This window comes from Engystomops pustulosus, chromosome 8 (genome assembly GCF_040894005.1).
Source record: "Engystomops pustulosus chromosome 8, aEngPut4.maternal, whole genome shotgun sequence".
NCBI lineage: Eukaryota > Metazoa > Chordata > Amphibia > Anura > Leptodactylidae > Engystomops > Engystomops pustulosus.
Genome location: NC_092418.1, coordinates 108,906,563 through 108,933,498, shown reverse-complemented (window position 1 = coordinate 108,933,498; position 26,936 = coordinate 108,906,563). Strand labels below are relative to the sequence as shown.

Here is a 26,936-nt window from a genome sequence, read left to right as displayed (position 1 = left end):
ATAGATGGATAGATAGATAGATAAATAGATAGATAGATAGATAGATAGATAGATAGATAGATAGATAGGAGAAGCTGAGCAAATTGTACATAGTGTCCTATCTGCAGTAGGCATGCTATAAAGCAGGAGGGGCTGAGCAGATTGTACATAGTGTCCTATCTGCAGGAAGCATGTTATAGAGCAGGAGGCGCTGAGCAGATTGTATATAGTATCCTATCTGCAGGCAGCATGTTATAGAGCAGGAGGAGCTGAGCAGATTGTACATAGTGTCCTATCTGCAGGCAGCATGTTATAGAGCAGGAGGAGCTGAGCAGATTGTACATGGAGTCCTATCTGCAGGCAGCATATTATAAAGCAGGAGGAGCTGAGATGATTGTACATAGTGTCCTATCTGCAGGTAGCATGTTATAGAGCAGGAGAAGCTGAGCAGATTGTACATAGTGTCCTATCTGCAGGCAGCATGTTATAGAGCAGGAGGAGCTGAGCAGATTGTACATAGTGTCTTATCTACAGGCAGCATGTTATAGAGCAGGAGGAGCTGAGCAGATTGTACATAGTGTCCTATCTGCAGGCAGCATATTATAAAGCAGGAGGAGCTGAGCAGATTGTACATAGTGTCCTATCTGCAGGCAGCATAATATAAAGCAGAAGGAGCTGAGATGATTGTACATAGCGTCCAATCTGCAGGCAGCATGTTATAGCGCAGGAAGACCTAAGCAAATTGTACTCATAAACCTATCTGCAGAAGGCATGTCATAGAGCAGAAGATGCTGAACACAGTGTACATATTGTAGTGTCCTGTCTGCATGCAGCATGTTATAGAGCAGGAGAAGCTGAGTAGATTGTACATAGTGTCCTATCTGCAGGTAGCATGTTATAGAGGAGGAGGAGCTGAGCAGATTGTACACAGTGTCTTATCTACAGGCGGTATGTTATAGAGCAGGAGGAGCTGAGCAGATTGTATCTAGTGCCGTATGTGCAGAAAACATGTTATAGGGCAGGAGGAGCTGGGTTAGCAATGGAGTCTGCACGGTAACCAGACGAGGCAGGGTGTAAGATAAGTCACAATAATAAATAAATCTTTGGGTCCAGGTCTTATTTTTCGCAGATAAATCTTCCATCTTATCTTATGTAAAGTGACTTCTTTGAGAAGACCATCCGTGCCGGAGCAGGTCTTGGGCTGGTTACACTGTGTATACATTATGCGCTGCAGTTACATGTATCGTACGTTCTCTTCAGTTAAGATAAGAAGTAGTTGAAATGATGGGAATGGCATTTTCTGCATCTGTTTCTCCAGCAAACCTATCAAATGTCAATTTTTTTTGGCACCGCCGCCGGAGCCCAGAGTGGATGACATAAACCAGCTTTGTGGTTTACATGTTTCATTTTTAATCTCATGGAAATGAAAATCAGCGCTGAACTGTCCCTGCGCATGTGACAATAAGCTGCTCTGTTCCAACTTACTAAAGCGAAGGGGCGTCCACATCTCCCGGCTTAATGTTCAGCATATGCAAAGCATCATGCGTTTTATACGTCCAAAGAACAAAAATACAGACAAACCTGTCTTTAGTTTAGCGAGCGGAACAATAGACAATAACCTCCGGAGCCCGGCTTTACAATCTTCTATAATTCTCAGGCTATTTGAGATCCAAAAAATGGAGAAAAAAACTATTCCTCCAGCAGTGAAGCATGTTCTTTACAAAAGCGAAGGGGGAGGAACCTTGGCATTGCCCGCCAAAAAGTTTCCAAGTTGCCCTCATAAAATTCTCTGCGTGATAGTAAAAAATCTAAAATAGAGATATAAAATCCCAAGGAAAAGCAGCTCCGCTCCGACGTGATGAATTTGTATCAGGACGTGGACTAAAAACAATTAGGTTTGGCCATCGTCCTGATTGATGGAACAGGGTGGAAATGGACGCCAAATGTTCACAGGAAGTGGGAGACGCTGGCGCCCTTCTCCAGGAGACCAGAGGGGGCATCTTGCTGGAGATAGAGCTTCTCCTCGTAAAGACCTGATGTGTTTTTGTGGTTAAAACTCTCAAAGCCAATGGAAACAGACGGAAAAAAAAAAACATATTAAAATAAAAGAAGCCATGAAACGTATCAAACTCATTACATATTACTCGTTCTGAGAAAAAGAGTGTCGCTTGGCCCATCTCCATCGTGCCCATAATACATCTCAGAGGAAGCTAGACTGGCTGGTGCCTCCAGAGATACGTTCCCTTTGTAGACGCTTTTTCCTTTTTTTCTACAAAGCAAACACTGATATTAAGCTTCACACGGTAAGAAGCTGATTCTTTCCAGCCAGGGATCCTGCCAACACAGAACTGTGCATTCAGGAACCTCACAGTCTACAGGAATCCTACGACTTATTATTGAGTGGATTCTCTAAAATAAAAGAGAAGATGGTGTTTGGGTTATAATTTTATTATTATATGTTTTATTGTGGCAACATATTGCCTTGTCCAACATGGTTGGTCCCTCGTGCTTCTGCTCTGCTATGTGCCAACTTCTTAAAGGGTGAGTCCATGATAGTTGCCCATGTTGTTGGTCACTGGCCAAGTTCCCCAAGCATTTTTAAAGCCCTTCCCACATCAGTAGGGTTCAATGGTTTCTGGTTGGTTGTCCTGCTCTACGACCCGACTTGTCTTCATGACCATGTCCACGGGTCTTGTGTCTGTAACCATTGCTGTAACCATGCTTCATCTAACTACAATGCTTGCATCTTGTCACAACTATCTGGAAACTTTGCATCTTCAAATTTGTCAACGAGATTTACTTTGCTGAAGCTTCACCAAAATTTTGAACAATTTGGTTTGGAATGAGTTGTATTCAGTCCCAACTGATGTTGCTCCAGTATCCCTGGAGTCCATACACCATGCAAAATCTCATCAATTAAAGGAGTTGTTAGCATCATGTATGTGATGTATGTGGGTTGCACTGGCTTGGGGACACAACTCATGGAAAAGAGTGATGTTGTTTCTTAAAAAAATTCTACAGATTCTAGACATCCCCTTTAACTACTTTGAAGGCATTATGGATGTGTGTACTAATTATGGCTCCTTTCTAAAGTGACCTCCGCTGTCCCTGTTATTTGGAAACTGTGTGACACTGGTATATGCTACCTGACTAGTGATGAGCAGACGTGAAACCCATTTGGGCACATTTACTAAGAACAGTGCAGTGTGTACTATGTGCAGTTACCTGTGTAGTGTGCAGGGGGCGCCAGATTCAGGATTTATAGCGTACATTCTTCATGAATCTTGCGCCCCCTGTGCTGCTCCGACAGAGTGCAGCAACTTTTTTATGGTGTACCTTTAACACGGGGCTTTCGACACTTTTGTCGGACTTTGCATGTTAAATCTGGCACATGGTCCAACTGAGTATCGGAACGACCCCTTCAACGCAGAAAATTGTTTCACATGAAGCCTAGTGCAGCTGTGAGAACGGCTGCATACAGCAGAAATATGGGGCAGACACTTCTTACCTGTGCAAACAGTTTGCACCTAAAATAACATGCAAAGTCCGACAGAAAGCTGGCGCAAGATACTTAGTAAATGTGCCCCATTGCTAGGGTTCATACTGAACTTTGTGGGTTGGGGTCAGCAGAATATGAATCTGGATTTCAGTCTGAAGTTCCGGATTGACTAAGCCCCTCATCACCGCTAACACCCACAATCGGTGCCGGCATTATCCATGCACATGCAACGTTGTTTTTTTCTAGAATCTCGTTGCTCCTGAGACGTCACACAAAGTGACAAGATTGCTGCCAAAATCACGGCTTTGCCCAGGACATGTAAAGGATAACACCTGCGTTCGGTGCCAGCACAGAATGTAGCTATTACAAGTGGTTGAGCGGGCCCAATTAAAGGGTTAACATCTGTGATCGTTGCCAGCACCTTTTACAGGTGTTCGGATCTGGGTCAAGGTTCGGCCAAATCCGTCGTACCCAAATACTGATGGGTCAGCTCATCACTAGCCATAACCTTATTTCATGCCGCTGTACATTAGCATCACTGAGCCTAATAGTAACTACTAAGGATTCTCAATTTTGATTGATGATAATAGAATTGAATGTCCCTGGGATAAAAGCTCAGGAAGTGTTATAACGGGGCCATCAATGACACATCATTTGTTGTATTCAAAGTAACCAGGACAGGAAGAGCTACACTAACATTCTGCAGTGAAGATACCCCAGGGTATTACTACACATAGAATGAGAAGATACTACAAGGATACACACAGGAGCAGTGACCACAATGTATAGAAGCAAAGAAACGAAGTATCCTGAAGCTAAAATCTCTCCTCCGAGTGGCAGCGGTGGCTTTGATGTAACTATTCCGTGTATTCCGTGCCTCCGAATTTCCTTCCATCCACTACCTGTAACATTAACTTCTTTCCTTCCTGCTGAGCGGCGACTACACGAAGCTGCGAGATAAAAATGGAATCACTTCCCACAACAATATCTCCATCAAAGACTTCATTATTGTATTCATGGCTTTGCCTTCTTCTCTTTGTTGTCATTCTCTTCTGTGAAAACAAAAATATTTCATTTCTTCGTTTTCATTTTTTATCCAAAACGTTGTCTTTTGAGATACAAAACTTTTAGAATGTACAGAATCAAAGTTTATATTGTGTCACTTTTCTCAATTTAAAGGCTGAATGCAACTCCAGGAATCTACTGTAGGCTCAGGGGTAGGATGGAAACTAGAAGAGCCTCCACATATCTGACTTAAAGTTATATATTAGTTATAGGGTGATATAGGGGATACTGATCATTTTAGTGAGGCTTCAACGACTGGCACTCCCACCACAAGAATAAGGGTCCCATTGTTACTGATCGATGGTGTTGTTTTACTACTCCATTAACTGTCTATAAGAGTCACAGAAAGTACTCAACATAGCCCCTGACTATGTCCTGCACTCTCATACACAGCTAGCGAGAATTCCAGAGATACCTGTTTGCTGTGCTCAGCAGTTTCACATTAACGCAGTATTGAATGGAGTAGCAGGAGGCTTGTTAGACCTGCTGCTCCATCAATGGGGTAGATTTACTTACCCGGTCCTGTTGTGATTCACCAATCTTGTGTGCCCGAGTTCCTGCATCCGTCGCTTCTGCGCTGAGGTCCGGCGGAGTTCACCTGCTTCTTCTCGGCGCATGTAATTGCGACACAAAATCGGGCCCACCCCCCCATTTTTGTTGCGTGCAAGGCGGTGCCAATGCGACACAATCCAATCGCGTGCACTAAAATCCCTGGGCATTTCAGCGCAAAGTGCAAATCGTCTTGAAACCCGACGAAAGTGAAGCATTTGGACCCTTAGTAAATGAGCCCCAATGAGTCAAAACTGGGTCACCATATGCCACAATATGTCCATGTCGGGCAGTCGAACCCAAATGCTGAACCCAAACTTCAAGTCTGTTCTTCTCTAGTCCCAACGGTTGGGTCTTCATCAATCAGATTGTTAACCCCTACCCCGTTCATAGGGGATAACTTTATAATTTGGCCCAGTACCTTTAAGTGCCTATTGTTCCCACATGGGGCACTGCCTAAATCCAAGCAGAACAGAAATGGTTAGACTGGACTGATACAATATTAGTTCTGTCCCTGGTAGGATAGAGACCCAATTGGATATAACTGTGGAGTCAACCCTTGGCCGCCAGAGTCTATTTCTTATGGGTTATATCTACAGGACAGGGAATAAGCGCCTGACCCTTATGTGGCCAAGTCTTTGGACTACAACCAGTAATGAGAACAGGGTCCATGAGTAGTGATGAGCGGACTAATATTAGGGTTCGGACGAATATGAACCCAGACCTGACCCACTCACCAGAGCTGACCCACTCACTGTTTAAATGCCACTAGCAAAGACGCCTTTTTAGAAGTTCGAGTCTGAATTCATTTCAACCCCCCCCCCCACTGTGCCGTTAAGCACCAGTCACATGGCAGCGTCATTTAAATTGCTTTACGTGCATGCGCGCCTCCATTAACATGACGGCATTGGGCGTGCTGATACCTGCGCTGCTACTATACTAAGCTGGTGCGCACTGCCACTGCTGGCGACTTTGGCAGAGGCATTTAAATAGTTAATGCCCACAATCTGTGCCAGCACCAATGTTAACGGAGTGGGGAAGGGGAGGTTGAGCTGGACCCAAACTTCTAATAAAATTTGGGTTTGGGTCCACTCAACACTATCCATGAGTAAGTTGTCTAAGTTTCCTACTGTTGCCTTTCCCTATGTACCTGTGACCTCGGCTTGTTACCTGATCCTGTTGTGCCTGCCCCGGCCTTGGCTTGCTCCCTGACCCTTCCCACATTTGCCATTACCAAGGGACATCTCCCAGTCTTCTACCAACGTGTCGTGAGAAGAAGGAGCTGGTCCTGCAAAACCATTCAGAGATTGTGGAGAGAGTGACACGGCTAATATTAGGATATAATAGAGAATTACCGCGATGTCCCGATGAGAGGGAATATAGGGCTTAGGCTGCAGATCAGAGGAGGGAAATTAAAACTTTCCCTTTGCCTTGGGCCCCATTTAGTCATGAAGAGGCGATGCTGTGTATTATGGGAAAATCGTCTGAAGCAAAAATCTTAAAATGATATCTCATCCGGAAGCATAAGCCATGTCCTCCCCTCGCTGACTCCATACACAGGGTCTTACACGTCTCCTGCTGTGAGTTATAGAGGAAGTCGGCCCCGGGGAGAGCGTTGTGCACAGAGAGCAAATATTTCTAAAATGATCCCTTCAAGAGGAGCACGAAGACAGGACAAAAGAGGGAACTCCGGCTGCTACATTGTATATTCTCAGCCTCATACACTGATAAATACCCAATGTATAAAGCTCTGTAACACTTAGGACCCTGAAGCTATCAGGCCCCACGATGGTCTATGTGGAGGATTTAGCTAAGTCCCGGCTGTCAGAGTAAACCATGATGAGGAAATGGGCTTTTTTAACCAATTAATTGGTGTGGTTATTACTGGGCGTGGCCTAGAAGGGGTTAAACATCTGACATATCTTCCATCCCTCAGGGAACGGAATATACGCATCATAATTATGTATGATACAAGGGTCCCTGCATTCCCAAGGGAATGTACCATAATCATGTTTTAGTACAGTGCAGAGATCCAGGGACTCCTTGCATCACGACGGCTACTGGTTACCTGCTGCAGCAGTCTTCGGTTTTTCGGCATTGCCCAATGAGCTAGAAGTGTCGGAGTCATGTGCCTAGTGACACAGAACAAGTGGTGACCCACTGATTGGCCATCATCTGGCGCTTCCAACAAAGCCAGGAGCTGGGTATCGGGAAGCTTGTAACAGGGGTAAGTACACTTCTTTTTTAGTTTCCACCCTCGTCAGCCCTGGCAGGATTCCTGGAAAACCCCTTTAAGTTAAATGCAAACAAAACAAATAAATAGGAAGTAAGGCGCTTTCACGTGAAGGTTTATGGCAGCTGCAAGCTAGCCCTACAAAAGGCAACTAGCATCCGGCCTCCACAGAATACAGTGGGGCTTATTTACTAAGGGTCTCGCGGACCGCACTTTAGACGGATATTTCAATGTTTTCTGATTTGCGACGCTGGGGCAGGCATTTAGAAGGGGATTTTGGCGCATGAGATCAGATTTTGGTGCAGCTGCTCCGGCTTACATACGACACAAATCAGGGCGGGGGGGCGAATAGGGGGGGCGGCCGTTCCGACTGATCCGGACTGAGCGTGAGACCAAGCACTTACATGCACCAGGAAGAAGAAGGTGAACTCCAGGGACCTGAGCGGGGAAGCGACATGGGAAGGAAATCTGAATCGCAGCACAGGGCATGTACAGCATATATTTTATCATTTGCATGGGCACGGTAGAATGAGCACAACAATCTTTTGCCGTACATACAGCATGGCCGCACGGTGCGAATCGCTGCCCCTCCCCTTCTCCGGATGTCCGTATGCTACACCCAGTACGGGGCAAGCATAGGTTCTTGTAAGAGTGTCCTAAAATTCAAGAAATAAAAAAAATGCATCAGTTAAAAATGTTAAAAAAGCTAAAAATCGCATAAAATGTATCTCAATTCGTGGTTTATTGACTTCCTGGTCAGTCTGGATTTTTGCGCCTTTCCCTCGTACTCGTCATCTGATAAGACGCCCAATAAACGCCAGTGCCCTTGTTTTCATCGGAAGATCCTCTAACGACACATAAAATATCAATGTAATAAAGACATAAACCTGCACTTATTTTTATATACAGTTTAGGCCTCGGCTATTTTTACGGCCCCCGTCATCTCGCTGAGGAATCCTTTTATTATTGGGCTGTAGATAAGGGCGGTGACGAGCGGCTTTTTATTATGGCGTGCGGTCACTTTTCATTCTAACTGCGCCGTCATTATGTATTCATTTAGTATTGATTTTAACAGCGCCGGCCATAAAGAATTAATTTGGCATTTGGAGTCGACGTGGTGCGTTCCTTTCCGTAGGAGTCGCATTGCGATTCGGTATTAATTAAGATACGATTAAAATAAATTGTTATTGCTTTTCTCGTTTCAACTTGCGCCATAGATCATCGGAAATTAAATTTTACAGCTGTTCATACATTGGGTTCAGAACAATATACATTGTAGCGGCGTAAAAAGAGAACGTGAATATTGCTAGGCATTACTCAACGATTGCAGAGACGGAACCGTTCTCGCTACTAAGGATCATAAACTGTTTCCCGGCAAAAGTTGCCTATGGACATGTATCTGCTCGGGTTTCTCCAGCAGCTGGATGTAATGGAGTCGCCACCTGTCTGCCGAGCCCGAGGTGAGCACCGAGGTGATTGAGAGCTTCTTATTCCCACATCTAACATGTGATCTCCTGTTCAGGGCCATAGAGGATATACATGTAAAGTCTAGACAGGGGCCCGGATCCAGTTACCGGAGGATGAGCGGCCCCTGGGATTTGTACATGGATAGAGCAGGTAGCCTCACGTCACATCCGTAGGGATCAGGTTACCGGACATTAGACCCCCAATCCCAAAACAAATGTAACGGATACGGAGAGGAGATTGCCGAATCATCTGTAGTTAAGATTCCAGAAGAGAGGGAGTAAGTGAGGAAAGGGTTAAGTGCGCAATGTCACCAATATCATTTAGTATTATTTGACCTATTCAGCTAAAGTCGTGACAGTGTATCAGTTTAGAAAAGACAGGAAACGGGAGATAATGATGTTATATCTGGAAGATTTAGGAGGCCCCCGAAAAAAGGGGGGATCTCTAGACCCTGGTGCAGTGCTCAAAATGGGGTGCTGCAAAGTGAGCCTCAAAAGTGAGGCTGGCAGACGTAATGCTGAACTACAGATAACAATCACCCTATGATACCCACAGGTTGGTAAGTAAGGGAAAAAAATTACTTGGATACAATTGTAACAAACCCTCAGCTGTGAGATGTATTGGCTCAATACAGGTTTTCAGCCCGTGGATATAAATTACAATGATTCTGTTCACTGACTGCGAGATGAGACGAGGAAATGGAAGAAAATGCAGCTTTATGCAAATCAATTGTATTTATTATATGTCTCGTACAATTTACATGATTTATTTTACCTCCTTGACGTTTCACTTAGTGTTGGTGAATGCCGGTTTCTAGTCAATGCTGAAGGTTTGCTACAGTTGTATACGGTCTAACTGATCCAGCTCGCAACCATGTGTCAGTGCACCCTCTCCTGTACCCCTGCCCCAAGACTTCTGGGGGGGTCCATGGTCACCCACCAAGTCTTATACAGAGAAGGATCTTCACCCAAGAAATCCTCTTACATCTGTTCCTGCTCTCCATACACATGTATACAAGATCCATTTCAGGACCTTTGAAGGTCCTCCACAGGTCCTAAAACCACAGATTGAAAGCAGCAGAAGGGACACATCCTCCATTCCCCAAGAAGCTGATTCTAGCACCAGATGTAGGAAGTGATTCCAGACTTGTAGGGGCCATAATATTCTATCGGGCCCCTGAATCCTAATCCCTTCACCTGTGCATAGGGGATAACATGTAACCTTGAAACAACCTATCAAATACATTTTAATATTTTTTTATAGAAGAATTCTGGGTAAGATTCTACATTGTAACAGAGCTGACTAACTGTCAGGATATTCTTTCTGATATTTCACTGTTTCCTCTCAGACCTGATACAATGGGGCTCATTTACTTACCCGGTCCAGTCGCGATCCAGCGGCGCGTTGTCCGGCGCTGATTCGGGTCACTAAGGTTCCTGCGCCCCATGTCCAGCAGGTGTTGCTGCTGCGCCGAGGTCGGGAGTTCACCGTCTTCTTCCCGATGTATGTGAGTGCTTGATCTTGCGACGCAATTCCTTTTTTGAATTCCGTGGTTTTTTCCAAATCCGTCGGGTTGTCCGACGGCTACGCCCCCCGATTTCTGTCGCGTGAGAGCCGGCGCCGATGCGCCAAAATCCGATTGCGTGCGCCAAAATCCCGGGACAATTTGGCGCAAATCAGAAATCGTCGGGAAACCGTAGTAAATGAGCCCCATTGCATACATTTTACGCATAGCCATCTCATCTCATAGACACAGACCCCAGCGCCCCCTCCTGACCCCACTCCCCTGAGTGCTGAGGTGTGTGTTCTGTTTACAACAAATTTATAGGGCCGGTGGGCCTATTACTAAAATGTCTGCCCTCAATCCCTGCAAAACCAGAAAAATAAAAGGCACCTCCCCCCACAGCATTATGGGTACTAGTGACTTGTAGTATTAGATCTGTGTTCCTAAACCGGCTTTGTTGTACGACTCTGTCTCTGACCTGTGATTATGTGAATGATTGTTGGTGATGACTGGAGCCTGACCAGACTCTTACCCACACTGACTTCTGCCTGCCCTGACCTCAGCCTGTATATGACTATTCTTTGCCTGATTCCCTTGTTGACCCCAACTCCAGTAACCAGGACTGCACTGGACATACCTGGGCAACTGTCGGGGCCCAGAGCTGCTGGGGGGGGGGCACATAAGTCTGAACATAAGGAATCCATGGGGTGAGGGGGGCTGTATCTAATGTATTCATAAGGGGTGACGGGGCTTTATATAAAATACCCATGAGGGGGCTGTTTTGGATGATTAACTAGGGAACATTTTAGGGAACCAGAGACGTCTTTAGTTTCTTAATTTTTAATCCCACCACGTCAGTTCACTGCAAAGGGGCCTACTGAGGCTCTGTCACCCAGGGGCCTACTGAGGATCTGTCACCCAGGGGCCTACTGAGGATCTGTCACCCAGGGGCCTACTGAGGATCTGTCACCCAGGGGCCTACTGAGGATCTGTCACCCAGGGGCCTACTGAGGATCTGTCACCCAGGGGCCTACTGAGGATCTGTCACCCAGGGGCCTACTGAGGATCTGTTACCCAGGGGCCTACTGAGGATCTGTCACCCAGGGGCCTACTGAGGCTCTGTCACCCAGGGGCCCACTGAGGCACTGTCACCCAGGGGCCTACTGAGGCTCTGTCACCCAGTGGCCTACTGAGGCTGTCACCCAGGGGCCCACTGAGGATCTGTCATCCAGGGGCCTACTGACACATGGTGCCAACCCTGCCAGTAACATTACTAGTCCGAGAGGAACTAGCCTCACCAATGGCCCCTTGGGATCAGCCCCAAGACAAATCATTCTGGTAGAATTCCCCAAACCGTCCTCCTCTATAGTCTTGTTTAAAGGGGGTTTCTATTCGCTCCGGATGGTTTAAGTGAGCTCAAGGAAATCGAGTAAATGGAAGGTCCACGTTCTCTCTGGTCAGAGGTTTACACAACTGACTGGACCTCAAAAGTGTAAGGGGCCAATTGTTGATTTGTGACCAATCAGAGCTGCAGCCCTTAAACCTCTGAGGCCAATGATTGGTTGGAGGAATCAGGTGACCATGACCACTCCCGGCCCCAACTGGTGGTTTAAATCTCGAGTCGTGGAGCAAGGACTCTACTTCAGTGTAACTTGAACGCCCCTTGAAGAAAAACAACAAAAACTTTTGTTCCTGTTGTGTCTGTTGCCATTGTCTACTGCCCGCGAAAGGGTTAACGAAGAAATCTTGAGCAATCAAATGTTTTTATGTCGTCTGCTATATCATTATATTCCTCTTTATGTCTCTGTCCTTTCACATTGTAGGAAAATAATGATTTATTTCTGATAATGCGCCGTTACCATGAACCCCATTGTTTTTCCGTCCATTCCAAAGAGTCTCAGGATCTCATTATTCTGCCGCACGTATCAATATTAAACCTTCCTCTAAACAGGCGGCTAAATGAGCTATTATTATGGCCGCCTGTGAAATAGTATACCTTCCTTACTTCATTTATCAGTAACTAGGTATAGGCAATTGCACTGGGTATTGATCATGGCAGCCCCGGCGCTGGTGCGCTACCTTTGTTCAAGGTCACCGCAGGGTCGAGTTATGATCAATATGAATTGAGCCGTCTGCAAATAAATTTAAGTAGCTGACATAATTGCAAGAGGATTCATTTTTAAATTAAGGTGGAGCGCGGCGAGGAGTGCGCCGCTTCAAGAGGCCTCGCTCCTCGTGTCAAGGATGAGCGGTGCGCATATGTTATTTATACAAGAGGTGATGATAATGTGTCCTCTATAGGAGCCGAGCCGGGATAATGTGGTGGGGTCATATACATCTGATTCATATACATCTGATTCATATACATGTAACTCATATACATCTGATTCATATACATGTAACTCATATACATCTGATTCATATACATCTGATTCATATACATGTAACTCATATACATCTGATTCATATACATGTAACTCATATACATCTGATTCATATACATGTAACTCATATACATCTGGTTCATATACATCTGATTCATATACATCTGATTCATATACATGTCACTCATATACATCTGATTCATATACATCTGATTCATATACATGTAACTCATATACATCTGATTCATATACATCTGATTCATATACATGTAACTCATATACATCTGATTCATATACTGTACATCTGATTCATATACATGTAACTCATATACATCTGATTCATATACATGTCACTCATATACATCTGATTCATATACATCTAACCATATACATCTGCTTCATATACATCTGCTTCATATACATCTGATTCATGTACATGTCACTCATATACATGTCACTCATATACATCTGATTCATATACATGTCACTCATATACATCTGATTCATATACATGTCACTCATATACATCTGACTCATATACATGTCACTCATATACATCTGATTCATATACATGTCACTCATATACATCTGACTCATATACATGTCACTCATATACATCTGATTCATATACATGTCACTCATATACATCTGACTCATATACATGTCACTCATATACATCTGATTCATATACATGTCACTCATATACATCTGATTCATATACATGTCACTCATATACATCTGATTCATGTACACATGTGTTCTTATAGGTCTGATTCTTGTACATGTGATTCATCTATGTTTGATTCATGTAGATCTGATTCATATATACGTCTGATCGGATCTCTGCAGATCCTGATCTTATAAATCACTGACAAAATTCAGAGACATGAGCAGGTTATAATATACATGCAGAAGGTGGCAACATAGATACACAGGAGGGATGTAACCATCTATTCACCCAATCATCTCTTATCTATCTCTCTATACATCTATCTGTCATCTGTTTTTTTAGTATTGATCCCACATCCATCTATAGGAGCCGTCACATAACTATATATACATGCTTACTTTCTTATCCATCTATATTTATCATCTCTTCTATCCATCTATAACCTATCTATCTGTCATTTATCTATCATCTATCTATCTATCTATCTATCATCTATCTATCGATCTATCTATCTATCATCTATCTATCTATCTATCTATCTATCTCCTATCTATCTATCTATCTATCTCATATCTATCTATCTCCTATCTATCTATCTATCTATCTATCTATCTATCTATCTTCTATCTATCATCTATCTATCTATCTATCTATCTATCTATCTATCTATCTATCTATCTATCTATCTATCTAAAAGAAGGAGAGTCTGAAGCAGCACAGGCAGGCGAGGGTGCAGCAGCCGTAGGACCCTTGGCTGGGGTCCGTCAAGATATTTGTAGGAAAGAGGCAGCACTCCAAAGTACGTGGAAAAGGGTGAAGCTTTTATTCCATGTGCAACGTTTCGGCGTTGTGGAACGCCTTTTTCAAGCATGAAAAAGACGTGCCACAACGCCGAAACGTTGCACATGGAATAAAAGCTTCACCCTTTTCCACGTACTTTGGAGTGCTGCCTCTTTCCTACAAATATCTATCTATCTATCTGTCATTTATCTATCATCTATCTATCTATCCATCTATCTATCTATCTATCTATCTATCTATCTATCTATCTCATATCTATCTATCTATCTATCTATCTATCTATCTCTTATCTATCTATCTATCTATCTCATATCTATTATCTATCTATATATCATATCTATCTATCTCCTATCTATCTGTCATTTATCTATCATCTATCTATCTATCTATCTATCTATCTATCTCCTATCTATCTATCTCATATCTATCTATCTATCTCCTATCTATCTGTCATTTATCTATCATCTATCTATCTATCTATCTATCTATCTATCTATCTATCTATCTCATATCTATCTATCTATCTATCTATCTATCTATCTCATATCTATCTATCTATCTATCTATCTATCTATCTATCTCATATCTATCTATCTATCTATCTATCTATCTATCTATCTATCTCATATCTATCTATCTATCTATCTATCTCATATCTATCTATCTATCATCTATCTATCTATCTATCTATCTATCTATCTATCTATCTGTCTGTCTGTCTGTCTGTCTGTCTATCTATCTATCCTATATCTATCTATCTCATATCTATCTATCTATCTCATATCTATCTATCTATCTCATATCTATCTATCTATCTATCTATCTATCTCATATCTATCTCCTATCTATCTATCTATCTATCTATCTATCTATCTATCTATCTATCACAGCAATCTATCTACCTGTTAATTTCTATAGATCCCATATCTATCCATCGACATTACTTATCTATTGGTGTATATTGTATCTATCATATCGCCATAATAACCTAATAATGGGGACCTGATGTATCCCCCTCCCAGCGGCGCTGGTACCGCACTCCCTTGTACTGGGCTCATGGTGATACTACCATCAGTCCATGATATACTGTACAGTAACATTGTATAAGTCCTCATATACTGTATCCATAGGTGACTGTTTGTCACTAGTCGTTGCTCCCTGATCTTCTTTCCACCTTAAGGACATGAAATCATTGCACAGCGGTAGGTAGGGTGGTCAATGCAATTAAATCCAAAACCTGAATGTATTGAACTTCTCAGCAATTATACATGGGTCATCTCTGGACAATATGCTGCCATCTGCTACATCTGTGCACTTCCCAATAACTGAGCCGGATATCGCTCTAGGCCTCCGCACGCAGCCCCCAGCCGGTCACATGATGTCTCCATCAGCCATATTTAGGTCACAGTTTTAGGGGTCATAGTGGAGACAACAAGAGCAACAATCATGTAGTAAGAGATTGTATCCAGGTCCTGTATTGGGTTTACATTATACTGAATTATAATAATGTTCTGATTTCTACTTTTTGTAGAGATGTATGAAAATAGGTAGATAGATAGATAATAGATAGATAGATAGATAGATAATAGATAGATAGATAGATAGATAGACAGACAGATAGATAGATAGATAGATAGATAGATATGAGATAGATAGATAGATAGATAGATAGATAGATAGATAGGAGATAGATAATAGATAGATAGATAGATAGATATGAGATAGATAGATAGATAGATAGATAGATAGATAGGAGATAGATAGATAGATAGATAAATAGATAGATAGATAGATAATAGATAGATAGAGAATAGATATAGATAGATAGATAGATAGATAATAGATAGATAGATAGATAGATAGTAGATAGATAGATAGAGAGGAGATAGATAGATAGATAGATATAGATATGAGATAGATAGATAGATAGATATGAGATAGATAGATAGGAGATAGATAGATAGATAGATAGATAGATAGATAGATAGATAGATAGGAGATAGATAGATAGATAGATAGATAGATAGATAATAGATAGATAGATAGATAGATAGATAGATATGAGATAGATAGATAGATAGATAGATAGATAGATAGGAGATAGATAGATAGATAGATAGATAATAGATAGATAGATAGATAGATAGATAGATAGATAGATATGATATAGATAGATAGATAGATATATAGATAGGAGATAGATAATAGATAGATAGATAGATAATAGATAGATAGATAGATAGATAGATAGATAAATAGATAGATAGATAGATAGATAGATAGATAGATAGATAGATAGATATGAGATAGATAGATAGATAGATAGGAGATAGATAATAGATAGATAGATAGATAGATAGATAGATAGATAGATAGATAGATATGAGATAGATAGATAGATAGATATGAGATAGATAGATAGATAGATAGATAGATAGATAGATAGAAGATAGATAGATAGATAGATAGATAGATAGATAGATAGATAATAGATAGAGAATAGATATAGATAGATAGATAGATAGATATATAGATAGATAGATAGATAGATGATAGATAGATAGATAGATAGATAGATAGATAGATAGATAGATAGATAGTAGATAGATAGATAGATAGGAGATAGATAAGTAGATATGAGATAGATAGATAGATAGATAGATATGAGATAGATAGATAGATAGATAGATAGATAGATAGATAGATAGATAGATAGAAGATAGATAGATAGATAGATAGATAGATAGATAGATAGATAGATAGATAGATAGGAGATAGATGATAGATAGATGATAGATAGATAGATAGATAAATAGATAGATAGATAGATAGATAGATAGATAGATAGGAGATAGATAGATAGGAGATAGATAGATAGATAGATAGATAGATAGATAGATAGATAGATAGATAGATAGATAGATATGAGAGGTAGATACATGTTAGATAGAATAATAAGGCGCAAGTAACATTTGGATGTTCATGTAGATTATGATAACAGGGAAAAGCTTTTCTATAACAGTAACATCATAAACACATAATAACATATTAAAAAGGATTGAGTTACAATAAATCCCGTTATAAAAAAAAATCTTAGAATCTGCAAGTTACAAATGAAAGGCCAGTGAGATTTGGAAAATAAAAATGGCAACAAGCTCATTACTCCTGAGCCCCCTCACTCCCCTCACTCCTCGGCTTCCTAAAATATATCGTGCCTACAGGAAAAAAATAATAATAAAACTGAACGTTAAGTTGGCAAATTGCGAGAGTTTAGAACTTTCTTTATTGTGGAGCGTTCATTAAAGTTTATTTGGTGAGTGATGTGTATATGGGGCCACCAGAACCGGCTCCTTTTGTAATGTAAAATAACGAACATTTTATAAATAAGAATTTTTGTGCAGTAAAATCCCCGTATTTCCAGACTTAGTGTCTGCAAAGAAAATTCTGTTTTTGATAGCCGATGCCTGGGAAGCAATTTGTAATAAACCAATCCCTCTCATTATTTGTTCATGCATCTCAGACCCAATTGCTTACTTATGTTCTTATATAAGAATTAGAAAATGGTGTCGGGGGAGGGGCAGACGATTGGTGAAACCGGGATTGGATGACGAACTAGAGAAAATTTTTGCTTCCGACCTTGTTTAGATAAACTTGATTTACACACAGCCCCCGGGTTATGTACATGATAGGTGCTTTAGGTTTGTACTTAAGTTCAATTTGTATGTAAGTAGGAATAGGAAAATTGTATACTTGTAGTCCCAGACAAATGTTTTTTTTGTCCCTGTGACAATTGGATTTTCAAAATTTTGTGCTGTCATGGGAAGAAGGGTTATCAATAAAACGTCATTACAGACACCTTACACCTGGGACTATAGTAAAGTATCTGGAGATCTTCACCAGAGGTAACAATGGGCAGAAAGATCCATCTAAAGGTCCATAACTAGGGGTTGTCCTTAAAGGGGTTATCCGGGTTTAAATTTTTTTTTATGGCCGGGCTGGGGAGGGCTATTTAAACATAATAAACATGTACTTACCTCCTCCGGTGCTGCCGATGTCCCGCGCCGCGGCCCGTCTTCTCCGTGCGCCGGTTTCAGTGGAAGGGCGCACAGGGAGCTTCCGGCCGGCCGGAAGCTCCCATGCGCACCATCTCCCAGCGCTTACAACGCTGAGAGATAGGGACGGATGGGAGGAGCCGTCCACAACGCGGACCGGAAGCTCCCTGTGCGCGGCTTCCGTGCCCCTGTTTGTTTACAGGGGCACGGATCGAAGTGACCGCGGCGCGGGACATCGGCGGCGCCGGAGGAGGTAAGTCCATGTTTATTATGTTTAACTATCCCTCCCCAGCCCGGCCATAAAAAAATTTTGAAACCCGGATAACCCCTTTAAGTCGGGGACCGCCTGTACTTAATTTTTAATCAAAGGAACAATGGATTCAAGTTGGTGAAGACCTGGAGACTGGGGCTTCACTATTCCGAAAGCTGATGAATCAATAGTCTTGATGGAGACCTGGTTATGAGGGAACCACTGACCAAAAATAATTTATGTAAATTTATGTAATTTAAGTAGCCTTAGTGACCTCTCAACAAGAATCTCAAAAACTACCTACAATAGACCTGGTAACAGCAACCTCACTAATATGACTACCCAAAAAGTCCTGGCCATCTGGCAACTGGAGCCTTCTTCATAGCAACAATTAAAGACCATGGACCCAATAGTCCTGGAGACCTAGTAACTGGGGCCTTACTTCTCTAGGTCCTATCACTCAAAAGGAGCTTTACCAATCTAAAAAAATGAGCTACCATGGACCAAATCGTCTTAATGAGACCTGCTAACTGAGGCATCACCAATCTAAAAAATGAACAACATCTAGAACTAATAGTCATGGTAATCTGGTAACTGGAGCCATGCTGCCATGGCATCTATGGTGACCTAGTTACAGGGACTAAAGGGACTAATCTAAAAAAATGAGCCATGTTGGACCTAATAATGATAAACATTTGGCAAGCAAGGCCCTACTTAAAGTCCTACTTATATTTTTGCCTAGAAGTCAACACAAGACCCTGTGACCACTGTCACAGCCAGAATCGGAGAGGCCTCTGATCTAACAAATAACAATGCGGACCGTAAAGGTCCTCCTTATGGCAATGGACCTTATCTGTGGCTCCTCAATCCGTTATAATATTGTATTGTCATTGTGTCCATAGACTCTGCCTGCTCTGTGCATGGGTGGAGTTACCTTACTCTGTTTTCTTCATGGATAGATCCTGTCTGCCCTTTTTTTATTAATGGGTGGAGCATTTTTACATGTTCTATGCATGGGTGGAGCCTTCTTGCTCTTTAATTTTCAAGGGTAGAGCCAATTTTTCCCTATTCTATCCAAGCCTGGGTGAAGGCCATTTTCCCTGATGTGGCCTTCCTACCCTGTTATCTTCATGAGGAAGCCTATTCGTTCAGCTCTATTCATGGGCCGGAGTCATCCTACTCTTCATGGGTGGAGCTTCTGTACTCTTTCCTCTTTATGGCAAGTTGTTAGGGGCATCCATTTTCCAGATTGGTTATTCGGCTGCCAATCCAACAATATGTCTGGGTCAGGCTGACAAACCCGAATGCCGGACCTGAACGTCATTGTCAAGTTCCGCTCATCCCTAATCACGGATGTTCCCTGTTCCCTCTTATGCCACATATTTGTTATTTGCTATGACTATGACAGTAAGGTTGGACGGGGCATCAGGCTGTGTTCACAAAGACAGGAAGTGATGTCAAATGCACTGGGGAAGGGGGCGTGTCATTACCCTGCTGTTCTCTTAGTTCTCAGCATTGAACCTTTCCACAGCCTCTCCCTTCTGCGTTGTGTAAAAGCTATCGCAGGCTCCTGTTTGGATCTTGGAGGAGCTCGGCTTTTGCTTAAAGCAGATAGGAGGGGCTTTGGATTGTTCAATGCAAAGATCTAAGAGCACAGCAGTGTGAGGACTAGAGAAGCTACAATCCTGGAATATACACACCTTACACTGGGTTCAGATTTGCATAGGTCCGACAGACTTTTACCATAGTAAGACTGGCACAATTATCTCCCCCCTCCAACCGGAATTGAGTAAGAGATTAACACGTCTAACTTTCTAATTACACTGTAACGAAAACACATACAAGTGTAAAGTAAATGGATCAGAAACGATGCGCGGCGAGCGGTAAAACCCTATTACATTAACTTGCTCGTAACAAATGCGATATCTATTACCCAAATAGGAATTGTGTATAATACAGCGCCATTCATTCTCCAAAATGGAGTCCGTCCCGGGAACGCGGCGCAATATTATAGATTGATATGACATTAACTCATTATAAAACCCAGATGAATTTATAATATAATCAGTTAATTGCGATGTTAAAGCCGCATAGCAGAGCCGGGCGCGTCGCTGTGTGCACTCTCTACCTGCAACACAACATTAAGCAATATTAATTCTGCTACGTCTCTGATTTATGAACTTATTAATTCGGTTTTGCTTGAGAGTGGCCATAAAACACCGACCTCTGCAGAATACCTATAATTTCATATAATTAGCCGAAATTTTGCTTATGTTTTTCCTCTATTTTAATAACAATAAGTCTAAGATCATTAACGGGGCGATGTGTACGACGTTCCGCTCCGGGCTCTTATATGCAAATGAAATTTAATGGGTACAGGTTATCCAGTTACAGAAGTAATTGCCGGACCGTAGACCTATCATGAAGGCACCGCGCTGCTCTGTTACTGAGGTGGTTATAAACGCTTTCAAATTTATAGATAGATACAAGGAAAAGAGGCTTCTATGGCTTTCTAAACACAAATTAAAGGAACATTAAAAAAAAACTGATACATAGGGGTGTCTCTAACTGATGAGGACACAAGTAGGCGAGAAGCCACCAACCTTCTGTGCCTACGCTATTCCATAGATATTACATTGTCTTATGGGTGGGGGTTGACAAACAACTTCTCATGAAATCGAAATCTGAAGATGGTGGATTTTGGTATTGCAGTGATGAAGGTCTTTGGAGATCAGAAAATCTCAGGATTTTCAGGGACCCTTGCTGATATATATTTATGTGTATAGTATATTCATTGCTGGTATAGTAGCATATTCATGCAGACAATGGATAAATTCCTACAGGAGAATTTATCTTAAAATCTGTTGATGGCAATATCTCCAGCAGCATTGAAATGGCCAAGGACACCACCACTTTGGGGAGGATCCTGCTCCTGGGATGTTGGTAGCGGCGCACAGCCATTTAAAGAGTTAAAGCCCACGACGGATGCCAGAGCTGATTGCATCCATTAACGATGGGGGGGTTGAACCCAGACCCAAACTTCTAATTCAGTTAGGGGTCGGATTCACAGGGAACCCAAACTCTTAAAGTACACTCAATGCTGCGCAGGATGTCTCGGGTATGTTTCTATAGATTCTTGTGGAGGAATCCTAAAAAAGGGCAATGGGTGGTGGCCTGTGTGATGTTTTATCTGATGATTACTAAGCAATATCCATTCTGTGCTGGTGCAGACTACAACAAGATTGAAAAGTCACTGATCAAGGACGTTTTCCGGTCCAATATGGTGTAGTTTTGTGTAAAAACCTGCAAAAAAATGTGCACAGGCACAAGTCAGGGATGCCACATGCCAACCCACTCATTAGAAGAGGGGTCTAGGTCTGGGTTGGGGTCCGTCCCTCACCATTAGCATGCCAGCGGAGCAGAGCACTGCCATTTTGGGGAGGATTGTCGCTCTCCAATGAAGTTATTGGGAGCAAGACCCCTCCCAAAAATGCGACTGTGCACCCAATTAAAAGCCACTGGATGCTCCGCCAGTGGCATTCAAACAGTTAACACCTGCGATCGTCCAGACACGAACAGGACTTTTAAATTCGGTTGAGTCAGTCAGAATCCGAATTGTGACAGGTCATAACCTACAGCTACACCTGGCTTATGTGTCTCCAGTTTTACCCAGTGTATCCACCAAAAAGGCTTTTCCTGTAGTGTGAGAAGTCTAGTGTACTGTCACACAGTGTAGTAACAACACCTCATCTGTAGGTGGCGGTACAGCACACAGGGTTGTTATTATTTCTGTCTGGGTAGACTCAGAGGTGTCCACTGACTCGTTAGACGTGAACATTTGGTTTTGCCTCCTTTTCCAAAAATGTTGCTATATTCTGTGTCACTTTATACAATCATAAAGCAACAACTACAAGGAAATCACTGAGATTAAGTAAAGTCTCTTTCACTTTTCCAGTCCCAGAATGCATTGCTAAATTTTTCACATGTATTTCCACAATTGAAAATTTGCAGTGAGCCCAACCTTCAGGGAAAATACCCACAGGACTGAAATGCCGCAAATTTCAAAATTTTCTACAATTTCTGCATCAGCCAATAAGTGGTGGCACCGGTGACCTGATGTATCAGTAGCCATGATGGCAGCATATCCACTGATTGGCTGCAGTTACCACATGCCATATAGCACCCTTATAACATTTTTAACGGTCTACTTATAGTTTTAATAGGCGTAAAACGGCAGGTAGACCCCCAGTATACAGAACAAATTTTCTTATTTTTGGGGCCCCAAACAAAGTTGAGTCCCCAGTACCAAACTCTGTAGTGTGATATGGTACTGCCCAATTTCGCTCTTCTCCTCTCAGTGTCGTCCTTCAGCTCTAAAATGGTGAGGAAGAAGGTAGACCAAGAGACAAGTGATGGTGGTGACATCAAGGCGTGGACATGGAGGACAACGGTCTTCATCCTGCTCCTCCAAGGTTCCCTGAATCAGTTTTGGTCCAGTGAACTTGCATCTCACCACTATGGGGGACCTCATACTCTTAGTGGGTTACATTCAGTTGAGAAGGATGGATTTTAGGAGATCTACCCTAGTGTGCATGTAATATTATAGAATACAAACAGGCCTGGGATGGTCCATCAATTTCAAATACAGTGCAGCACCTTCCAAGCATGTCCTGCTCTGAAAAGGAGAGGATTTTCACAAGGAAGGAGGTGTAGGGACGACCCTTGAGTTGTCTGGAGGGAAGGTAGGTTGGACACTAAAATTAGCATTTTATCAAATATAACTGTCATGCTTACACTCGCTATCCTCGATATGGATCGCGGGTGCACCCGTGCTTGCTGCCGCGGTCCCCTCTCCCCCTGCCCTCACTTACCTCTCCTGGCTCTGGTCTGTACTCTGGCTCCTGGCGTGTAGGCCGCATGCTTCTTCCCTGCAGTTGCGCGCTCCCACCACTAGGGGGGGGGGGGGGGGCGCACGCGGACTTCTCCCAGCCTTAAAGGGCCAGCGTCCTCCTTATTGGCTCTGGCATTCCGGGCTCGGCTATATAGCCTGGCTACTCCCAGCATCCCCTGCCGGACCTTCATGTTCTGTTACTAAAGAGAAAGCCCTCTGTGTTCCTGAGCGTTTCTATATGCCTCCGTGTGTTCAGTGATTCCCGTGTTCCGTGGCGGTCCTGGTGTCCGGTGGCGATCCGGTTATCCTGTGACGGTCCTGGTGTCCTGTGGCCGTCTGGTAATCCAGTAGCCATCCAAGGTCCTGCCTGCCATCCGAGGTCCTGCCTGCTATCCGCGGACCTGCCTGCCATCCGAGGTCCTGCCTTCCTGTGGTCCCCGTGTCTCTACCTTGCCTGCCGCCACGGGCCTAGTCGCACCTGCGGAGCGACCTGGTGACTCCCCGCCGCATCAAGACCATTCCCGCTTTGCGGCGGGCTCTGGCGAAGACCAGGAGTTCAGGAGACTCCGCTCCCGGGTTGCGGCTAGTATTGTTATCCCCCGCGGTGGTCCTGGGAGTCTACTGACTATTCCCCTGAGACTGTGACGATAACAATTTGTAATTGTGTATGTATGATGTCATGTGACACAAATGTTACAGTTGTGTCCAAATTTTTGTAAAAATATACTAGACAATATACGGAGGTGATCCAGTGATGTCACTACTCACCAAATAATATGGCTGCCTCCACGTGGGTAGATAGAAGTCACTAAGTGACATTTATAAGACTTGGCAGAGTGCGGCACCAATATTAAAGGAAAGTTGACTCCTTTCATTTCTACAAGGTGCTTTTCCAGCTGGGCATCACATAAAAATATGGAAATATAGATTTTCACATTATGTTGACTTGGAAATCCAAGCAGGACTCATAAAATAACACTTAAACTAGAGAACGCAGGGAGAGACCGTCACAAAGTGGAAACTTGGCCGATCTCCTGTGTGATGGAAGCCCGGCTAATAATCTCTAATTACTAACACCCAAAATAAATGTGTTTTCTAACTTTTGAGCGTAGGACAAGCTCAATGCAAGTGACAGAGTGCATCGTAAGGAGAGTAGAGGGCATCACCGATCCTGTGCAAGGCAGACAAAAGGAATAAGTGCAGAGGTCTGAGAATTGCACGAAATATCTGGTGGTGATCGGAGCTGTATTCAAGATCCAAAAATATCCAACCAGTTCTTTATGAGTGAATGTATCACATCACAACATGCTGTAATTTACTTTCTGCACAGTGTACTTTCTTTGGGTGTGACTGCACCAGTTGAATAGTGAGTGCAGCTCTGGGGTATAATACAGGATGTAACTCAGGATCAGTACAGGATAAGTAATGTCATGTATGTACACAGTGACTGCACCAGCAGCAGAATAGTGAGTGCAGCCCTAGAGTATAATACAGGATGTAGCTCAGGATCAGTACAGGATAAGTAATGTCATGTATGTACACAGTGACTGCACCAGCAGAAGAATAGTGAGTGCAGCTCTGTAGTATACTACAGGATGTAACTCAGGATCAGTACAGGATAAGTAATGTCATGTATGTACACAGTGTCTGCACCAGTAGCAGAATAGTGAGTGCAGCTCTGGAGTATAATACAGAATGTAACTCAGGATCAGTACAGGATAAGTAATGTCATGTATGTACACAGTGACTGCACCAGCAGCAGAATAGTGAGTGCAGCTCTGGAGTATACTACAGGATGTAACTCAGGATCAGTACAGGATAAGTAATGTCATGTATGTACACAGTGTCTGCACCAGTAGCAGAATAGTGAGTGCAGCTCTGGAGTATAATACAGAATGTAACTCAGGATCAGTACAGGATAAGTAATGTCATGTATGTACACAGTGACTGCACCAGCAGCAGAATAGTGAGTGCGGCTCTGGGGTATAATACAGGATGTAACTCAGGATCAGTACAGGATAAGTAATGTCATGTATGTACACAGTGACTGCACCAGCAGAATAGTGAGTGCAGCTCTGGAGTATAATACAGGATGTAACTCAGGATCAGTACAGGATAAGTAATGGCATGTATGTACACAGTGACTGCACCAGCAGCAGAATAGTGAGTGCAGCTCTGGAGTATAATACAGGATGTAACTCAGGATCAGTACAGGATAAGTAATGTCATGTATGTACACAGTGACTGCACCAGCAGAATAGTGAGTGCAGATCTGGAGTATAATACAGGGTGTAACTCAGGATCAGTAATGTCATGTATGTACACAGTGACTGCACCAGCAGCAGAATAGTGAGTGCAGCTCTGGGGTATAATACAGGATGTAACTCAGGATCAGTACAGGATAAGTAATGTGATGTATGTACACAGTGACTGCACCAGCAGAATAGTGAGTGCAGCTCTGGAGTATAATACAGGATGTAGCTCAGGATCAGTACAGGATAAGTAATGTCATGTATGTACACAGTGACTGCACCAGCAGAAGAATAGTGAGTGCAGCTCTGTAGTATACTACAGGATGTAACTCAGGATCAGTACAGGATAAGTAATGTCATGTATGTACACAGTGACTGCACCAGTAGCAGAATAGTGAGTGCAGCTCTGGAGTATAATACAGAATGTAACTCAGGATCAGTACAGGATAAGTAATGTCATGTATGTACACAGTGACTGCACCAGCAGCAGAATAGTGAGTGCGGCTCTGGGGTATAATACAGGATGTAACTCAGGATCAGTACAGGATAAGTAATGTCATGTATGTACACAGTGACTGCACCAGCAGAATAGTGAGTGCAGCTCTGGAGTATAATACAGGATGTAACTCAGGATCAGTACAGGATAAGTAATGTCATGTATGTACACAGTGACTGCACCAGCAGCAGAATAGTGAGTGCAGCTCTGGAGTATAATACAGGATGTAACTCAGGATCAGTACAGGATAAGTAATGTCATGTATGTACACAGTGACTGCACCAGCAGAATAGTGAGTGCAGATCTGGGGTATAATACAGGGTGTAACTCAGGATCAGTAATGTCATGTATGTACACAGTGACTGCACCAGCAGCAGAATAGTGAGTGCAGCTCTGGGGTATAATACAGGATGTAACTCAGGATCAGTACAGGATAAGTAATGTCATGTATGTACACAGTGACTGCACCAGCAGAATAGTGAGTGCAGCTCTGGAGTATAATACAGGATGTAACTCAGGATCAGTACAGGATAAGTAATGTCATGTATGTACACAGTGACTGCACCAGCAGCAGAATAGTGAGTGCAGCTCTGGAGTATAATACAGGATGTAACTCAGGATCAGTACAGGATAAGTAATGTCATGTATGTACACAGTGACTGCACCAGCAGAATAGTGAGTGCAGATCTGGGGTATAATACAGGGTGTAACTCAGGATCAGTAATGTCATGTATGTACACAGTGACTGCACCAGCAGCAGAATAGTGAGTGCAGCTCTGGGGTATAATACAGGATGTAACTCAGGATCAGTACAGGATAAGTAATGTCATGTATGTACACAGTG

At 42.8% G+C, this 26,936-nt stretch overlaps 1 protein-coding gene across 3 annotated transcripts in view; it reads right to left on the bottom strand.

Moving 5' to 3' along the window:
- Positions 1–3,513: 3,513 nt before the first annotated feature.
- GTDC1 (glycosyltransferase like domain containing 1) overlaps positions 3,514–26,936 on the bottom strand; it is a 224,532-nt gene continuing 201,109 nt past the window's right edge. For 2 of the 3 annotated variants that reach the window (XM_072122213.1, XM_072122215.1), the window contains exon 10: positions 3,525–4,530. In XM_072122213.1, coding sequence (XP_071978314.1) covers positions 4,336–4,530 — 195 coding nt within the window. In that variant the 3' untranslated portion in view covers positions 3,525–4,335. Of the gene's footprint in view, positions 4,531–26,936 lie in introns of all 3 variants that reach the window. The other variant, XM_072122217.1, reaches the window with a different exon arrangement.